Source organism: Cryptomeria japonica, chromosome 4 (genome assembly GCF_030272615.1).
Source record: "Cryptomeria japonica chromosome 4, Sugi_1.0, whole genome shotgun sequence".
Lineage (NCBI taxonomy): Eukaryota > Viridiplantae > Streptophyta > Pinopsida > Cupressales > Cupressaceae > Cryptomeria > Cryptomeria japonica.
Window position 1 is genome coordinate 286,756,540 of NC_081408.1, and position 21,999 is coordinate 286,778,538.

Below are 21,999 nucleotides of genomic sequence, written 5' to 3' on the forward strand. Positions count from 1 at the left end.
AATTAAAACATGAGCCATAAATGGACCCATTCCCCTGCCTTCCATAACCATTCTCAAAAAGCAAATCTTAACATTTCATACTATTCAAATTTAGAAAACAGAAAAGATACATCTAAAAATTTCATATTAAGAAATCAAAGAAGTGTTGCATAATCTCAAAACAAAGCTTATTTTTCTAGATAACACAAATATAGAGCATGTGCTATCATATAGAAATCTATGAAGTCTACATAATCTCAAAACACAACTTATTTTGGTAGATCTCAAAACTCTGGTTATGAAACCCTACACTACACAAAAGCAAAACCATTGTTCGAGCAGCGTCAACAGCCTCATTTATCGGGGTGCAAAGGAAATAACTCCAATGTTCGGATTTCAGACGGATCTACCGATGAATTCCTCCGACCTACGCTATCCACTTCCTCTTCATCCTGCATATTATTATATTCTTCTTCCTGCGTATTGATATATATTTTTCAGAAATTCGTCTATAATCTTATTGATAAAAACACATAATATGAAGGACAAGCCAGAATATATAAAAACGCTTTCATACTCTTACAGAGATCATATCAGAAGACTTCTTGGAACGGAAAAGAGAAGTCCAGTTTCGCGCCTTCAATACTGAAGTCCATTTCGAGGCTGAAATATACCTTTTTTAAGGTTAGTTTAAAAAGCAATGTAAACAACAAACTAGTAAGAATCTAACCGGCTACTTACACGACTCAGCTGGTTGTTCTTTCTTCCGTCTCTCTCTCCTAGAGTTATTCTGAAACCAGTAGTAGATGTTCTTGCCTTCCACAGGGCCATGGCGCTGCAGTTCTGCAGTTATGCTGTTTATTTGGTCCACAGATGGGTTTCTCATTCCACTCATGAACAGCGAGTCCAATATTCTCTGTTGTTTTTCGGTTGCCTTCCATTTACTGCAAACGCTCCTAACGCTTGCGCTCTCAATAACGCTAGCAGATCTGACAAGCCTGGAATCTAAGGAAAACAAAATAATACAATTGTTCTACTAGAATGAATGACATCATACCCAATTGAACAAACTAGGTTTTTTAATAAAATATGAAAAACCCAATTTGTTTTAAATAATCAGAATGAACCTGTTCGCTTACCTTGAGAAGATCGGCGATCCATTATGTTCCGCAGACCCTAATCTTGAAATACCCTTAATAACAGGACGGACTTCTTAAAACCTAGAGCTTACCCAGCTGAGAATATCAGGTAACTCCAGAGCCAATGGTATGTAGAGAAAGAAGATGGTGGTTTAAATAAGTAGAATGCGAGGAAGTGGAGGGAAACTAAAATAATGGTTTCAAAGTTGATTGGGTAAAGGAAAAGCAGAATCTATGGATTTTTGGGTAAATCAAGGATTTTACACTGGAATATTGAAAGAGTTACGAGGTAGGTTATGGGTAGTATGTTGGACACAAATAAATTAACCTGGTTTAATGGAGAGATAGAGATTTACGGATTCTTAATTTTGTTGTAGTTGAAATTGAAATGTGATTTTAAAAGTTTATTATGTTTGATTGGATGAATGTTCTATAAATTTTTGTTCTTAACTAAAGAAGTTTGGGTCTATGGATCATCTTCTTATATTACATAGGTAAGATGCTTCTAGATTTAAATATTGAAACTTAGTATCAAAGCGTGTGATGTTGTAGTTTTTTCGATTTATGCTGTCATTTCTAATTAAGGGCTATGTTTTTCTTTTATGTTAATTATAAAGAATAAAAGTAGTTGTCAAAGCGTGTGATGTTGTGTGATGTTATAGCTTTGAAAATTGGAAGTTGATAATTGTGAAAGCTTGTGATGTTATAGCTTTCAATATTGGAACTATAACAAAACTAGTTGTCAAAGCGTGTGATGTTATAGCTTTGAATGTTGGAAGATGATAATTGTGAAAGCCTGTGAGGTTATAGCTTTCAATATTGGAACTATAAAAGAGCTAGTTGCCAAAATGTGTGATGTTATAGCTTTTGATATTGGAACTTTATATTGTTATGGTGACAATGGCAATGGATAAATTCAAAGTTAGTATGTAAAAGTTGGTTAGACATTAGAATGTGAAAACTAAAGATAACTTTCAAAATCTACTAATACATTTAAATTTTTTTTTTGAGAAAGATGTGTATAAGTATTGTAAAATTATTGGAATAGTGAAACTTGTCAATTAAGATGATAAGATGCAATGATCCTTTTAAATGGTTAATGTAAATATAAATTTATTTACTTAACTTATAGATCTATAAATAATTTTTTATTGCATTTTTTAAAATATGAAAAAAATATGTCAAAAATTATCTTACTATTACCCTAAAATTTAATAGTAATTATAAAACTATATTTTTTAAAAAATTTATAATAATTAAAATTAAATAAATATTATAATTCATTACAACTAATAATATAATTTATATTCTTTTATCTTATCAAACAAACCACCAAAAACTATTCTTTACAAATACTTTTGCATTAAAATATGATAATTATTCAAAGAAATGAATTATGTAAAGAGATCAACATATTTATAATGTGTGTGGTATATATATAAAATAAAAGTCACAAATCATGCTCTATGTTAATAGATATTTTCTTTTCTTTTAAATTGTTAGCATAATAAAATGAGAATTTTCATGATAAAAAAAATAAAATTATTTAGAAGAACAAATTATCCCACAAATAATTATTGTAACACATGTCACCAAAAAGAGTTTGTTAAAATTGTAAGAGAAAGAAAAATGAAAGTCAAGTCACACTTTATATTGAGCACTCCTTTTTTCTTCCCTACACATTATAATAAACCATAAAATGAAACCTTTTGTGATTTTTAAAAAATAATATTTATTCATAAAAATAGAATATATAAAAGAATCAATATGAAAAATAATTATATACATAAATAGTAATTATAATTCTCAATACATCATGCAAGTAATTTATTACAATTTAAAATCTTATAAAAAATACTCTAAATTCAACACTTTTTATTTAACTCTAATTTTTGATAAATAAACCATCTATTAAAATAGAGTTTTACATGGAAGATGTCATTAAATTAAAAAAGAAATGACTTGTCCTCTTTGATGGAAAAAAATTGCTAGTTATGTCATTGATGTTAAGGTACTCAAAGAGTACAAATATGTCTTATTTGTGGTTCTTTTTTTTTAAATTTTGGAAGGATCTAAAAAGATCACAATATGTCATGTTGATGATATCTATTGTATAATATTTGTTGTATCATCTTGAATCTACCATTGGTGTTTAAGGTGATCTAGAAAGGTTTTTTGGAATTTTCTAAGGTCTATTCCTTAGAAAATGTGTTTACATTGGTAGTTTATTATGTTTTGCATTGTATTTATGTTGAGTGTTTTGATCTATGATTTGGAAGGGAAGTGTGTCTACACTTCTTTTATCAAATTCCAATGTTTTCATTAAATATTCACTATATTAATTTGTATCAAATTAAACCTTTTGAGAATCAATACAATCCTAAGGTTGTTGAGAAAATCTATCTTATTTGATCTCCATTTTTTATAGGTGTTTTTCTTCCAGGTGATTCATAAGATTATGAGGTTGAACTAATAACTCTAACACCTAATTGGATGAGAATGGAGGATCTCATTATATAGGTATGGGGTTCTTGGATATCCTGAATAATAGTAATTGGATATTGAGGAGGATTAGGATAATGAGAGGGATTAAGAAAAATACTATTTGAATCCAAGAACACTGAGATTGGGGGTTTGGGGGGGGGGGGGGGGGGTTGAATCAGTGTTCTACCAGAATGAAGAAATTTAACCTTATTAATACAACAACTCAACAACTGGTGAATATAAAAGCATATAACAATAAGTAATAGTGCATAGATTTATACATGGAAAACCTCAAAGAGGAAAAACCATGGTGGGATTGGAGACCCACAATATCTATCCACTGATCAAATGAATAAATATTACAATAAGGGGCCTACACATGCAGGAAGGCACATTGCCTAGAGCACTTTGCTCATCACAATGGAGTCTCATTGACTAAAAAAGAGGTTAACCACCTCAAAATATTTGGATAACAATCCAGAAAGAAGAACTATTTATGATAGCATCAAACATGCCAGATTATAGTTTCGATTAAGCTTAATACTAGAGGTCTAAAACCTCTTACATAAATCCAACTCGATCACCTATGATAGACTAAATCCTCTATATAGATCATTATTATCTTATTCACTCCTTTCCTATTCGTACATGATCTACAATGAGATCTTACATCACTTTTATACAAACCCGGGACCTAACCAATTAGGTTGGCCACCCAAATGATAATTCAATAGATCCAATACTTAATCCTGAAATAAAATCATAAAACATGTCGACCTAAGGACAAACAAACATCCTAAAATCACATCAGAAGAACCCACCAACATGTTTCATTAAGCCGGTTCATAACCTAGATAACACCATACCTAAATTAGATCCACACATGCCAAAGAAATGACACCAATCAGTTGAGGCACGAACACAATCACCATTAGCATCCTAAATCCCTTCTAGAAGCTGCACCAACACCACTTATGCATTACATCAAATATCTTCCATAAAGCTCTACCGATGAAACCCATACTGGACCTACAAACCAAACTTACTAGAACGTAAGATAGCATCTGATCATCAAGTCAATACCAACTGACTAAAACATACTTCAAAAGCATATGAACCATTCATACAAACTTATTCCATCATTCAGATCATAGTGGTGACAATCAATTGATAATCTTTCTAATCCAATCTCTCTATTGAAAGCCAGTAAATAACCATAATAGCTAGTGTTGACATCAATGCAACACATAATTAATTCCTCCAAATTGCCAACACTCTCCCCCTTTGGCATTGATGGCAACACTAGATGTGAAAAACATCCAAGTGTCAAGAAATGCCAAACAAGTCTCCCCCTATGGAAGACAACCAAAAATCACCCATAAAATGATATAGCAATGAAGTTCTAAACCAAATATCTCTATACCAATTAACTATCCATAGACCTGAACCAAAATCCCCAATGGGATACAACCAATCTGAAATTTTGTTTCTCCTCCTTATGCCAACAATATCCCCCTTAAACTGATATCTCTATTAAGCTCTATTTTTCACATATATGTATCTCCCCCTTTGACATCAATGCCAAAAACCTGACATAAACATGAAAGAAAAACATAGAACCTTTGAACCACACAGCTGACTACTCCCATTGAGTAGTAGCACCAACTCATCAATCCAGAATGAATAAAACCTTTGTAAATGCATACCGGACTGATGCCAATCAATATCACTCAAGTCTCTATCGGAGAGGCCAAAAATTCCAATCTGTCTCTTAAATGCTCAAATGATTCCTCAGACCAATCCGACTTTATTTCCTTCTCTATCAGAAAATTATACTTGATACAAATGTGCTTAGTCTAGGAGTGAAATACCAGACTTTTTGATATGTCAATAGTAGCAGGGTTATCACAATGAATAACTACCAGTACATTACAACTCACTTGTATATCCTTCAACATCTGCTTCATCCATAGAACTTGAGTGCAATTAGTTGTGGCTACAACATATTCAACTTCAACAATAGATAAAGAATTGCATGACTACTTCTTGCTGATCCATGAAACCAACTTCTTCCCAATAAAGAATGCTCCACTAGATGTTCTTTTTTGGTTATCAACATCACCTACCCAATCTGAATCTGAATATGCTCATAGTGTAAATTCCTCATAAACCAAAAACTATACCAGAAAAACCTTGAAAATATTTGAAAAATCCTAGCTACCAAAGCAAGGATTCAACATAATCAATTCCTTCCTTCTAAGAGTATATTTTGTAAATCAATCAAGCCTAGTCCCAAAAACATCCAAGTCCATGTATTGTCCTTTTCTAACTAATCCAATTCTCTTCCATAGCTTACATCCAACATTTATCTTTACAAGCTACAATTACTGATGTTGGTTCAAATTGAGAAATTAAACATACCTTATCAGCTGCCAACCATCATCTTGTCTAATTTATTGATCCTCTAAATGATTCAACCTTACATACCTAGGAGTCTTCTGATTTTTAGTTTCACTGCTCTGATCTTCAATTATAGTTGAGTTTTCTAATGATGTCGGGGTTAATTGGTTCAACTGGTACAAGTGCTACCGATTCAATTATGATCATCTCCACTGCGAGTTCTAATTTATAAGTTCTGATTAATAGTCTTCACAATTCTCTACAATCTTTTGTTATAACATCGATAGGATTTTCTTTTATTAAAATAACCAAGAAATATTCTTTCATCACTTTTAGGATCAAACTTCCATTTCACTATCAAGAATTCTGAAATACTTAACTGTAGATGTATGACCAAATCATAATTTATAAAGTGACTTATCGGTAAACCAAACCAGATCAAAGATGCAACATATCTTCATCATTTAACCTTCAAACTGATTTCTCCAAATATCTGAAATAGGCTTTCAAACCACTACTAGGGGCAATGCAATATCAGTCATCAATTTGCCTCCCCTTAAGGCAAATGCCTTAGTTACTAGATGAGTTTCCTATCAGTGCAGGAAAATTCTTCTCTGTTGGTTGAGTAATCGGGGTATATCCTTCAGCCAAATGAACATCTGGGGCAATTGATTCTAGAGGTTGTGCCTCAGACTTCATAACCCACTTCTTCTCACAATCCTTTTGAATGTCATCAACCTTCTTCCTTCCTTTTTCATCAAACTTGTCACTTCCTGCCAGTAGGTTCTTTCTTCTACAAGATTTAGCAATATGTCATATTTTGTTACATGCATAACATGTAACATTGTTCATTTGAATTTCTTTGCTATATCCGGGATAATTGCTTGACTTGCATTGATTAGCCATATGTCCAAACTTTCCACATGCATGACATTTCACATTCATTCTACAACCTTCTTATTTATGACCATACCTTTTACAATTTGAACATTGACCAGGAACTGCATTGTTATCCTGATTTGCTATATTTCTATAGTGTCTTTCCATATGACCAAATGTATTGCAAACAAAACATCTACCATTGAATTTATGTGCAATGGGTTGCCTTGTTGGTGACGTCTGATTCCAATTGACCTTCTGATCATTCTGCATATCAGATGTCTAATCTTCATTTGCAGTACCAGAGCTATAACCTTGTTCAAATCCAATTCCTCTAGTGTCACCCTTGTTCCTTTTATCTTTCAATAGCTAATCAAATTTAGCAGAACTAACCTTGAACCTATCTTTGTATTCATTTGCAACATCCAGATCTCCTCTTAGGATTATCATCATTCTTTCCAACTCTTTCTCATTGTTCTGTGATTGCACCAATTCAGTTTTCAACATATCCTTCTCATGTGCCAACCTAATGCATTCCTCAGATCTGTCTTTCAGAGATATAGCAATATTTTCTTCATTCTTCTTCTGGTCTTCAATCTACTTGTACATCCTCATAGTTAGGGTTTGCATTTCGTTCTTCATCACATCATTCTCTTGACTTAGCTTCTGACATTGTTCCTTAAAGGCATCCTTCTCTTTATCATCCTGATTTTGCATAAATTCCTTCCTTTTATCTTGAGCATTAGATAGCGCTTTTCTTGTAGAGTGATAATGAATTCTTTTGCAGATCTAAGTTCATCTTCTAGCTTTATGTTCTTAAATTTTTCAGCTTCAAAATCTTCAAGAGCAACTTCAAGTTGCTCCCTCAAACAAATCTCCATGGATTCTAGTTTCAAGATCTTCCTCAAGCCGTTAGACTTCTCCAAAAAAGAGGACCAAGCTTTGATACCAATTGGTGAAATCCAATAACATTGAGATGGGGGGGGTGGGTGAATTAGTGTTCTACCAGAATGGAGAATTTTAACCTTATTAATACAACAACTCAACAACTGGTAAATATAAAAGTATATAACAATAAGAAACATTGCAACCACAAAGATAAACACCATAACACCATATATTTATACGTGGAAAACCTCAAAGAGGAAAAACCACGATGGGATTGGAGACCCACAATAAATATCCACTGATCAGATGAATAAATATCACAATAAGGGGCTTGCACATGCAGGAAGGCACACTACCTAGAGTGCACTACTCATCACAATGGAGTCTCACTGACTACAAAAGAGGTTAACCACCTTAAAATATCTGTTCAACAATCCAGAAAGAAGAAATGTATGTGATAGCATCAAACATGCCAGATTACAGTTCCAATTAAGCTCAACAACGGAGGTCTAAAACCTCTTACATAAACCCAACTCAATCACCTATGATCGACCCAATCCTTTTCATAGATGATTATTATATTATTCGCTCCTTTCCTATTCATACATGATCTACAATGAGATCTTACATCACTTTTATACCAACCCGGAACCTAACCAATTAGATCGCCCACCCAAATGATAATTCAATAGATCCAATACATAATCCTGAAATAAAATCATAAAACATATCATCCTATGGCCAAACAAACATCATACAATCAATAAAACATCCCAGAAGCACATCAAAAGGATCTACCAGCACATTTCATTAAACCGGTCCATAACCTAGATAGCATCAGACCTAAATTAGATCCACACACGCCAAAGCAATGACACCAATCGGTCGACGCATGAACACAATCACCATCAGCATCTTGAATCCCTTCTAGAAGATCCACCAACACCACTTATGCATTACATAAAACATCTTCAATAAAGCTCTATTGGTGAAACCCTTACCAAACCTACAAAGCAAGCTTAATAGAACATAAGATCGAATCCGATCATCAAGTCAATACCAACTGATTGAAACATACTTCAGAAGCATATGAACCATTCATACAAACATATTCCATCATTCAGATCATACTGATGACAATCAACTGATAATATTCCCAATCCAATCCTTCTACTGGAAGCTCGTAAACAACCATAACAACTAGTGTTGACAACAATGACAAAACATCAATGCAACACAATCAAATCCTCCAAATTGCCAACAATTAAGATTTTGAGATGTATTTTAATTATGGCAATAAGATAAAAGGATAATTTAATATTGACTTCGGAGAGGATTGCAATGGCTCTTGAGAGATATAGTTTGATCTTGATGTGGAAGGGAGTCGACTAATTAAGGTAAGATGAGGTCATGATGTTTAGATGAAATAGTATATTTGGATGGGATTGAATATATATATCAATCTTACTTTAGAAGGGGATAATGAGGGGGAATAGGAGGGATATTTTTTTTTCTCATGTGGATCAAGATTCTTGGGCAAAGTAGAGAGGATAGCTTCTTCACAGAATTATAGAATCATGGGAACTTGATGAACAATTGAATGATATTATAGGATTTTTCTAACCTAGTCTTGATAATTTTAAGGCTTGTGTCTTCATGCTTTGGAATATTATTTTAAAATATATATAACTACATGAATGGGGTATGATTTTTTTTGGACATGGATGGAAACTCTTGGATGGATTCAATACTTTATCATGGAATTACTAAATTTTGAATAGGACTCTTTAGAGTGCACTTGATCGATGTCAAAGGACACCTGATGGTGTTAAGTATAGGATTTCATAATCATAGGTTGGTTTGTAGTAGAATTTGGATGAACTTTAGTTTCATGCTTGTCCATTGTAGACATTTTTTTAACTTCATCATAAGAGAGTTGGGATACAATGTTATTATTAGATGGGTTTTTTGATGGATACTGTGTTTGTCATTGTTATAAAGCTTTAGGTGATGAAGGAATGGAGGGAGAAAAGGAGGCTTTCATGGGTAAACTTATTCAAGGTGAACTATTTTGGAATTGTATGAGGTTGATATATTAATATCTTTGTACATTATTAGTTTTATTATTTTAGGAGAGTCTTTTCTAGATATGGATGAATTAATTTTATCATCCTTCGGAAAAGCATCTTGATATATGCCAAATTTATGATTGGGTGAAGGAAATGTATTATGGCTATAAATATTATTAATGTGATAGTTTTTATATTAATATTTGTAAGGATGTTCAATGATGATGTTACCTCAATCAATAGGATCTTAAATGATATTATTTAATTCCATATAATTAGAACCCTTATGGCCCTTCACACTATGGATCACAATATTGAATTTATTTATACCATGTTTGAATTAAGGTTCTTCATATTATTTGACTTAACATAACATGATAAGGTAGGTATTGTAAGCTAATTTGAGTTGAGCCAAACAGAAGCTGCAAAAATAAACACAAACAATGTCGTGCTTCTCTATATCTTTTCATTCAATACATTTACATATATATAGGATTTCTATTTCCTACATTTTAGGAAACTTCCTATAACTACCTACTAAATATTTGAGTTGTTTTAACAACTCATAATACACACAAACAAACAAATCACAACTAAATAACAAATAACCAATGAGAATGATTTGATATTCCCAATACCCATAACAAACCTACAAAATTGTTATTTTATGCATCCTATGATGTAATACTTCCAACACTCCCTCATATTGTATCTGTAATACCCTAAAAATGGTCATCTAAACCATGAGCCCCTAATCTCGACAGCGTCACCAAGGTCCTAACCAAAGGCAATTAAATCAATCTTGAGCACATAATTAATTCTAAAATCATCAAATGTCACATGGCAAAATTAATCAACCAATATTATTAAATATATATTTAATTAATTAAATCAATCCAAGAAAATCATTTTAAACAATTATCTTATTTATTTTAATTAAATATCTTTTGCATATTTAATTAAATAAATTAATTTGCCACAAATCTTCAAAAAAGGAAACAAATCAAGAAAGAGAAATTGGAAATTATGAGCACAAATCTTCAGAAAAGGAAATAAATCAAAAAAGGAATTAATTGACCAAAAAAGAATTAAAATTTTGAGAAAATAAATCAATTGGAGATAATCTTGAAAAATAAATTGATAAATTGATAAATAATCTCAGAGAAAGCAATTAAAACAATTAAATATTAAAATTGAATGAAATAGAGAATAAATCAGTTTTTCCTGATTTTATCTTAATTTTAGTTCAATTTCCTTTAAAACTAAGAAAAGCATCCAATCACATCAATTCACCTGGATTGTGCTTCCTCTTGGAAAATCTTGACCGCTCATCATCATTTGATCTCAGCCGTTGGTTTCTTTTTGAATTTTCTATAAATTCAGGCTCTCATCTCTCATTCAAAACAATCCCGGAGGCTAGAGAATATATTGTTATTATACTATTTTTGCTCTAGATTCATTGAGAATATTGCATATTAATTATTTCATACATATTTAAATAATTTATCTCATTTATTGCTTAAATCTTGTTAGATTAATCTTGCATCCATCTAGCATTAATATCATGCTCATATAGATTAAATCCTTCGTCTCAGTGTCGTCTAGTCACTGGTATTGCTTATAATCTGAGAGAAATCTTATACTCGCATTTTTAGAAGGCAATGTGTCGATTTGTTATGGTTTTATTATTCATTGATTATATCTGTCTAACCATGCATGTAATGACTTAATTGAAGTGTTGTGTATTGCAGATACAGATATAGGTCCACTTTTCACACACACATTTTTGGTGCCAACCGTGGGAAGGAAAATTACTTTTTCGGCCTCAAAATCATTTTTTTATCCTGCAAGGTTCGTCCGTATAGTCTCTGTGAAATATCATACAAGTAGTTTCACTGCATCGTACGAGATTATATTGACGCCTGCAGTTTATCGTATGAAACAAGATTATATCTTGTAAATTGTCGTACGAATCAGAATATGGACTCGTATGACATACTGATTCTGTTATATTTTGTCGTTCTATATTGATTTATGACTCATAGGACATACTGCTTATGCTATCTTTTTTCGTTCTGTATTGATTTCTAACCCGTACGATAAAAGTGTTCTGTTGTTCCATTTTATGAGGATTGTCGTACGATTCTGTTTTTTGATAGATTAAAAAAAACAGATTACTTTTCAGGTTTTTTCTTGAATTAAATTTTGATTATGCTAACGCTGACCATGAATTGTCTTTTTGTGAGGCCCTACCCCAACCCATCCTATCTCTTCAGTTATTTTCATTTTGGAACTATTTTGGATGCTAGTTTTGACACATTATGGATAGAGAACTTTACATGGTCCCACGATTTTGGTAACATGGATATATATGGATGCTTCATTTCTATGCCTTGTGGATTATAGAATATTATATGATTCTAGATTAGGGTAATATTGTGATGATGCAGGTTATTATCTAAATTTCAGGATTTGTTATAATGTTAGAAAAATGTTCGCATATCTTGTAGATGGATCAAATTTTGAGGATTATGATGAAATTGCTTTGATTTGTGACAAATCGTATTTTATAATGTCAAGTCCTTGCAGAATGAATGTATTGTATTCTGATTTTGTGTTATATATTATATGAGGCTATTTGGGAAGTACTAATGTTTAAATTGAGATGTGCAGGAAATTATCCATGTGACCATGGAAATATTAGGGAGAATCAAGCCTAGGCCTATGTGCGTTAGTAAAACCAGGGGTTGTCTATTTGGAGAGACAACACCCCGTATGTATTGTATTTTATTCGTAAATGTAAAATGTTGCATGAGTGTAATTTGTATTTATTGGATTGTTTAAATTGTTTAAGGGACAATTGCCATGTGTATATTGTGATGTGGAATTGTTTTTGTAGTGTCACTTGACACCTATGTAGTATGTTGTGTTGGCAAATTGTCTTGTCACCTTTTTGGAAAGTTTTATTTTTGTTAATTGTTATATCTCCTAATTATCCTTGAAGGAACCAAGAAATCTAGGTTAGTGAGCCACAAGGAAGGTCAACTCAGAGTTGACCCGTAGGTTAACTTCAGGTGGACTTTCTGAAGGTCAAATCAACTCCTAGAGTCAATTTTAGAGCTTTTCTATTAGGCCTCATGGGGTACCTATGGGTGAAGGCCAAAATTGGCCATGTGTCTTTCCCTTAGGACTTGTTTAACCACCCAAAAAAGTGGTTTTCCCAAGATGGACGAATTCCATCTATAGGAGTGCCATCCTTGGTAGGATAACCTTCTTGGAGATAGTAATCCCTCTTCCCCATTTCATTTCCCTTCTCTAGACACCTAGGTTAGGGAGTGTGTAAGACCTAGGGAAGACCAACCCAATGGGGGATCTCTCACTCTATCCAAGAGGTTGGAAGGAGTGAGAGAGGCCTTCTTAGGCTAAGAATGGAAGCTTAGTGAGGTAATCACCCACTCTCCATCCTTGGAGATTTTTGGAAAAACTTGGGAGAAAAAAAAAAGAAACCAGTTTTAGGAATAGAGGAATTTGGGGGCCAAAGAATTGCAGAAAGTTGTGTGGATTGGGCAGCTCATCTCCAACTAAATTTAGCATACCTATTGGCAGGATAAGGTTGGTTTTTATCTCCTCTTGTTTATGTTGTTTATGTTGTTTGTTGAAGGAAAGAAATGCTTGTAAAGGGAGTGTTTATGTAAATTGTTGTTGGAAAAAAAAAGTGTAGTTTCATTTCTATGTTTTTTGTTTGTGTTCTTGTTTTGGGAGTGTCCAAGATCTTCTACTCTTGGGAGAGTAGGATGATCTTCGGGTGGAAGAAGCATGACAGCCTTGGGTGAGAGGCTCTCCTTAAGGAGAGTGGTCTCAAGGGTGTCCTTTGTGACCCTTGCTGCATAGCCTTGTGTATGCATTTGGGGGTCATAAGGGGAGAGAATATGGCTTTGAGCCTTTGGGGGGCATAAGGTTTGTGGGATGAATCTGTTGTGTATTTTGTGTTGCCATGAGGTGGCTTGAGTTATATTTTGGCTGCAGTCTCCCCAATGGTACTTGGTCCACTTCCACCCATAGATTGATCATCACAAAGTGTGGTGAAAGTGTAGCTTGGGATGGGCAGGTGTATGTTTGTGTGTTTGCCCTATTGTTGTGTTGTATTGCTTGGTTGTAACCCCGTCTAGGTCTTGATTCTCCTAGCTCGGGGGTGGCTTCTGGTAAGCCTAGGCTGGGAGGTGAGCATCCCATGGTCACAGTCCTAAACCTTACATGCAGGTGGTTTGGAAACAGACTAGGAGTTGCAAATTGTGTTGTTGCAGAGTTTTGTACAGATTTCAGATTTCCATTAAATGCAGAAAAGCAAAGAAAGAAATGTAACCTTATGATTTGTAGGAAAAAAAGAAAAGAGAAAGTGCATATGTAAATATAAGGCTTAAGTTGATTTTCTTCCTGTTTAAATAAATGTATTCTTTATTTTCTGTGTAAAGATTAGAAAAAAAAAAGGACTGTTAGATTATTTACCCATTTTTATATTTGGGCTATTGTAACTTATCATTCTGGGAAGCAATGTAATTTTTATTATATTTTGATGTCTATTGAGTTTGTTGTAGCCTACATTTAAATCTGGTCTATTCACTTGTTATTTACTGCAATATTAAAGCAAAGAAAAAAAAGAAAAATGCATTAGGATTCCTTATTTACTTGCACAGTTTAGATTTCTGTTATTTTATGACTGTTAAAAAAAAAAAGAGAACCAGAATTGTTTTAATTCTGTAGAAAGTTTAAATAAAAGGAAGAAAAAAATAGATCTATTCTAAATGTTGTTAGAAGACTAAAAACAGAATGTAAATGGTTAAAAATCTCAAATCAATATAAGGGTTTTTAGCCCTATTACTTCAACATTTAGTCATATATATATATATATATATATATATATATATATATATTGAAAATATATACCTATATATATATATATAAATATATACATAAGTTCCTGTATGTGCATACCCCTGTAACAACGAAATAAAAGATATATATATTCTGAATCCTGTGCATCTCTGTTACAAAACATATAAAGGTATTGCAGAATAACCTTCTTATATATATATATATTTCTGCATCTGAAACACATACTCTGTAGATGTCTGTAGAACAAAAATAAAAATAAAGACATATATGTTATGTTCTGATCATAACAATGTTTATATGTGTATATAAACATATATATATACAAATATATATATATATATATACATATACATATATATATATATACATATATATATATATATATTTGATATTCAAAAAAAAAACACATCATATAACATTCTTTTCAAAACACGAAATATATTAAAATGTGTTTTTTTTTTTTTTTAAAAAATGGGGAAATTGGAGACACGCGGGCCACTGTGCATAACACAGTGGATGGCCACGGCCGAGCCACTGTGCTACACACAGTGGGCGGCGCCGAAGGGCACCGCACTGTGTGTAACACAGTGGGCGGTCACGGCCGCCACTGTGCTACGCACAGTGAACGGCGCCCGCCACTGTGTGTATACACAGTGGGCGGCGGCTATGCCGTCCGCCACTGTGTGTACACACAGTGGGCGGCGCTGCCGCCACTGTGTGTATGCACAACGGCGCCCGGGAAACCCTTCCACTTCCTCCGCCTCTCCCCATGTGAAACCCTCCACCTCCGTACCTGCAGTCACACCCTAAACAAAAAAAAAAGAAAGAAAACAAAAACAAAGAAAATGGTGTTATAAACCCTAGCCCGAAATGGGTTAGGGTATAATATGATAAAAGAAATAAAATAAAATAAGGTGTAATATATAGAAATGCAACCCTAACCCAATTTCGGGTTAGGGTTAGCATTTTAAGAATTTATATATATATATATATATATATATATATATATATATATATATATATATATATATATATATATATATATATATGAGAAATTTAAATTGGAATTTTAAACTTGGGTTTTAATATATACATTTGGGGTCAATTTAATAATGAAATTATTATATGTCCGTTTAAATTGGAAATTTAAACTTTGATGATAATATATATACATTGGGGTCAATTTAATAATGAAATTATTATATGTCCATTTAAATTGGAAATTTAAACTTTGATGTTAATATATATACATTTGGGGTCAATTTAATAATGAAATTATTATATGTCCGTTTAAATTGGAAATTTAAACTTTGATGATAATATATATACATTTGGGGTCAATTTAATAATGAAATTATTATATGTCCGTTTAAATTGGAAATTTAAACTTTGATGATAATATATATACATTTGGGGTTAATTTAATAATGAAATTATCATATGTCCATTTATTGGAATTTTAAACTTTGATTAAATATATTTGGACGTTAGGAAAATTTGAAAGAAGGAATTTGTAAATTTATGAACCTTAAGCCCTCGAGACCGATTTTTGGTCGGATTGAAATTTAATTGACAAAATCAAGGGATTTAGGGAAAATTAGAATTGGCCTTAGCTTATTGTCGGTTTTAGTGGGCAAATGACATTGTAGTAATTCGAACCCTCATCAGTAGGATGTATATAATAATTTCGCATGTGCATCAATTAATTAATAGCATTATCCTTATATGGATTGGGAATGTTTTAATACATTAAGATAATCAATTATCCCTTGATTTAATTAGCGTCAACTTGTCTTAGGTAATTGAGCTAGCTAACTAATCCGCGGTGCTAATTAATCCCCTCCCAACAAGTCGCTTGCTCGAGTTGGTTAATTTACCCAACCTTAGAAGTAAGTTTATTTACATCCTAGATAAGACAAAACTTTAATAAAGCTATTATATTATAGAATATGTTGCGAGTTCATGACGTCAAAAAAAATTTGTTGTTCCGTTTTTGTGCCCTAAAGTTTTGGCACGACACTTTTGTCTGCCTGAGATTTTCATAGCCTAACCAATTTCTTGTAGGATGCTTGTCAAAGAATTTATCAATCAAACATACACCTGTCAAAGAATAAAAACAACATGACTATTGATGTGTTGTTTTTGTAGGTTGCCTAAAGAGAAAATCGACCAAATATCGTGTATTCTTTAAGTTCATTTTTAGGCACTTAAATTGCTATCTGGTTAAAGAACAAATCTATCTTTGATGTTTTTCAGAAAAATCTAAGAGGTAGGAGAGTATGCTCTTGTCTTTTATAGACAATCAAAAATCTAGACCCTCAAAGCTTTTTCCAAGTTTTGAGATTTGTGTACCTTTAGCGGGCCTGTCATAGTGGGAAAAAGTAATCACCTTGTGAGAACGACCCAAGTGAGTACAGTTGGACCTGAGCATTCCAACTCACTATAATAAATAGGTCTCCGGTGATTAAAGTCTCAGAGGATGAGATTATTTGAGTTTTCTCTTTGAGATCTCTCATATCGAGCATTTTGTAGGGTCTCACGGTCTCAATCACGTTTACGTGACTACAACTTGTTTCAATACCTTGTTGGGCTATAGGCCTCAGTCATGCTTGTGTGACTTCAAGGGGTAATTTCAAACGGAATTCCTGACTATGAACTATAAATTAGAAGCTACCTGATTCACCTCTGAAAGGTTGATAATCTTTGTGCAAGAGAGATAGTAACTCTCCCAAGACACTTGCCATATCATGCCCCCATTAGCATTTGGAGTTGGATAATACGACATTAAAAATCCATTGCATGAGACTCAATGGCCGTATTCTGATTAGCTATTGGGTGTGTACCTAAGTCAGCAAGCAAAAGTTTTCTTCTCTAAGCCAACTTCCATAGGGTTTGCATGTTGTGATTGGAGTTACTATTTATACCGCGTGTTTTCTGTGTTTTCATCCCTCAAACTAAAACTGAAGAAAACAAATCAACAAACTCAATGATCAAAACTCTGTCCAAGTCACAAACTAGTCTATCCTGGTCAAAAAAATCAGTCCATCTTAGAATTGGTCATACTCAGTTGTCATACCCAGCCATTGAAAAACTCAAAATTTTTGTCTCTGTCCTTTTAACAATCGTACGAGCCTGGTCATTTGTCATCCTGCACCATATTCTGTGTCGTACAAGTCTACTAAATTGTTGTACAAAGCTCAATTATCTATCGTACGAAACCCAAAAGTTTTTCTTTTCAAGCTAAATCCTGTGTCGTATGAAACATAACTGCTTAGAATTATTTGTCTTTCGGGACCTACCCATTTGTCGTACAATACTAGGCAGCAACTCATACAAAATAGAACTGTCATCGTCTTGAACCTGTTATACTGTCATATGGTTTCAGAAATTATGTTGTACGAGTCTCTGATTTTGCCAATCCAGAATAGTCAAACCTATCCAAAACAGTCTACAGTGAGCCTAAAATTGGTTATCATCCTCCCGAGCATAAACAACCTTGATAGTGTACCTCTTCTATTGTGTTGCATGATTTTATTGATCATCTTTAAGCTAGTTCAAACAAATATCTTATCAAACCTAAGTTAACTTAGATAACATCTTACACAGGATAGATCATTCCTAAAACCAGACCAGATCTTAGTTACTTCTCTCAATCACTACGTTAAATTAACTACTAGCTACAATTTGATCTTGACTTCTGCAACACATTTAGCTCTCGGTCCTATCGGTTGTAAATGCTTGTTCAAACCAGAAGCTCTTCTAATTTTTTTGATAAAAGTAAGAATCTCATGGATACCTTACCTCTAATTCCCATGGCTACCTTTGCTCAAATATTTCAAGATATCAAGAAAGAAATATATGACATGGAAATCCAACAAAATAGATCAATGAATCCATTTGAAAAACAAATGCATGATATCAAGAGTGAGAAACTTCAAGGAATGCTAAAACAATTATATGATTTGACAAGCAAATACCAACAAATAATTGACAATCAAAGACCAAATCTCAAACAAGCTCACAAGACACCTTCACCAAGACATAAAGACATTTCCTCCAAATATTCCCTAGATAGATAGTTTACACCTTTGGGGCACTCTATTGAGTTAGCTTTGGAAGAGCTTCTTAAGAACACTCTTATCATATTACCTAAAAAGATGACATGGGGATGGGAATTTTTGAGTAAGTATTGTGCATATCATAGACAAAATGAACATGAGACTTCACATTTCATAGAATTAAAACATAAGATTCAAGATCTCATTGATAATGGTGTCATTGTAATTGAAGATCCTAATGACTCACCTAAATAAAAAGAAGGAACTATTTCTAAGCATGATCGAAATCATGAACCTATGTCTAGCAAGGCTCCATATGTAGCCTCCATCCCTTCCATGATGCCTCCATCTCCTAAAAATTCTCATAAACAATTCATACAATCTCCTTCAAATAATGAAACTTCTCATGTTGACCTTCAAGGGCTATCTCCTATGGAAATCCAAGTTAATGGAAATATTGATACAAGTTCCTCTAAAGTTTTATAAATCTTAGATCCTATGCCATCATGCACTCCAATTCCAAACGTACCCACTCCAGAGAGTCCCACTCAAAATGCTTCCCCATCATGCCAAAATATGAAGACCTTCCAAGAATCCCCTATGCCTATGAAAAATCCTATCCCTTCCTTAGAAGTGACTCCATGTCAAGAGGATAATCTGAAAAATGAAGAAACAAGTCCCATCATAAATCAAGATCAAAGCACCAAAACTCCTCAATCCCATCTAATGAATAAAAAAGATCCTATTTCACTAGAATCCCATTATGATCCCATTATATCTTTCCATTTATTCCAAGATGACCCCCTTCCATCTCAAGAGAAAAGCATCCTTCCTAAGCAAGATCATGATGCCTCTTCCACCTTTTCAAATGGTCCTATTCAAATTGAAGAGTCAAACACCCTTCCTACTCTATCCAATGGTCCTCTTCCATGTCAAGATCAAAGTATCCCTTCGTCTCCTTGTCATAATCCTCCATATTCACCTCAAGGATCCATCATGCCTATAAATCCATCTCATGATCCTATCATTCCTTGCATTCCACATCCATCTCATAATGGACTCACACCTTCTTTCCAAAGCAAAGTGTATCCTACAAGTCAAAATATTTATAAAGGCAAAGGGGTAGATCTCCACAAGCAAGAACCCCTCCATATTAAATAAAATGTTAAAGGTCATGGTCTTAGGGACATTTCTCAAGATTTTGGACACTCTCTTAAATCCTACATTTCTCCAATTGAATCCAAATATACGCTTTCCCCATCATCGCTTCCATCTATTCTAGGTCCCTATATCCCTACATCCCTTATGCAGGATCAACAAAGGCACACATTTTCAAGTACCTTCCATCCATCTAAAAGACCTCCATATCATTCCTATATATACATGCATCTCACTCCAAGCAATTTGGATGCCAAGCATAAAAGTCATAAATCACGCAATCCACGTGTATTCAAGGATCAACATGTCCCATCTAATCGACATGTCAAAATAAAGAAAAATATGATCCAAAAAGAAAAAGAAAAATACAAAATGCCACAAAATCCCACAAAGAAAGAAGAAAAGTCAAAAGTTATATGGGTTCCTAAGGCACTTGTACAAGCAATGCGCTCTAAGGAACTACAAAAGCATGAAAAATCAAAAACCATGTGGATCCCTAAGCGGTTGCTTGAATCACAATAGTCTCAAGAAAAATCAAAATTGGAATCCAAAATTGTTGTTCCTCCATCCAAACCTTCTGAGTCTATTCCTCCATCACCTCCTTCATCCATTTTGGGTTCTTATGCCCCAAAATTTGTAACCTTTCCTCCATCCAAATCTCAAAATCTGAGATTCACTTCTCTTCCATATCTCCACCATCCCTCAAGGTGTATGCCAATGTTGATCTTTCCAGCATTTCCATCTATCCATACACAATTCTTCCAACATCACATCCATTATCCAACACCTCTTTTCCACCCTTCCATCCCTCTTATCCAATCCTTTGCATAAGTCCTTGCCTTAGTTTCATTTCATTATCCTACCAACATCTTTGAGCATACCTTCATAGCCATGGTCTATTGCAACTCATATTCTAAGGGTACCATCCAAAGCAGTGAGACATTGGGGTCCTTCTTCCATCCCCTATCATGCCTCCAATATCTTTCAAAAAGAAAAAACAAATGATGAAAAAGTGAAAAAAGAAAAAAAAAGTAAAGAGAAATAATTTCATCCACGAGTGAAAACCACTTCTTGTGGCACCTTGGGCAAGTACCATGATGAAAACCTGGCAAACAGGCATCATGATTAATCCATTATCCTTTTTCACTTTACATTGGGGGAAAGTTCCATCCATGTACATCCATCTATTATCCTTCATCCTCCATTATCCCTCATTCGCTCTATCTACATTCATATCCATTTTCCACCTTTGATCTTGACAAGGTTAAGAATCTTTATAGGTTTTGTATGTCCTATATATTGCACTTGATCCACACCCTTTAGATCCTATCCATTGCTTGCTTACATCCTTCATTACCACCTTTGATCTTGATTATCCTATTTGTCGCCTATCCAGATCTATTCCTTGATCTTGATCAACACTATGGATAAAATGCAAAAACATGCTTTCCACAAACCTCTTGACATGGCCACTTCTTTGAACCATATGGCTTCATTGCACTATATCCTTTCTTCGTTGCGCTATATTCTTGCTTTGCATCACTAAAATCCTTGCTTTACATTGTTAAAATCCTTGGTTTACATTGCTATATCTAGACCCTGTGCTTGGATTAACGTTGTGAGATAGTCCTTGAAAGAATCCACCATCATCCGCATATCCATTCATGTACTCTTAATCCCTTTTACCTTGCTAGACACTAGGGGCAAACATTCGAAAAAATCCTAAAAATCATAAAATGTCTTGAAAAAATCCTAAAAATTGGAAAAAGTCCTGAAAAAATCCTAAAAATCAGAAAAGTCCTGAAAAAATCGTAAAAATTAGAAAAATGTCCTGAAGAAATCCTAAAAATCAGAAAATGTCCTAAAAAATTCCTAAAACTCAGAAAAAAGTCTTGAAGAAATTCCAAAAACAAAATATAAAGAGAGAAATTGCCCTGGTGAAAACTTGGTAAATAGGCACCTTGGTAAAAAAATAAAAAAATGAATCTCTTCCAAGCTGGTGAAAACCTAGTAAACAGGTGCCTCTTGTACTCAAGCGTTCCATCTATCAAT

The 21,999-nt window shown here is 33.5% G+C and overlaps 1 protein-coding gene across 1 annotated transcript; it reads right to left on the bottom strand.

The window, feature by feature from the left end:
- Positions 1 to 332: 332 nt before the first annotated feature.
- On the bottom strand, positions 333 to 1,140 carry LOC131071713 (WUSCHEL-related homeobox 4-like). The gene is made up of 4 exons (XM_059219110.1): positions 1,119 to 1,140; positions 721 to 984; positions 563 to 642; positions 333 to 455 (listed from the first exon to the last, which is right to left on the bottom strand). Exons 1-4 carry the CDS (start codon positions 1,138 to 1,140, stop codon positions 333 to 335), a joined length of 489 nt encoding a protein of 162 aa, XP_059075093.1.
- Between the last annotated feature and the right edge of the window lie 20,859 nt (positions 1,141 to 21,999).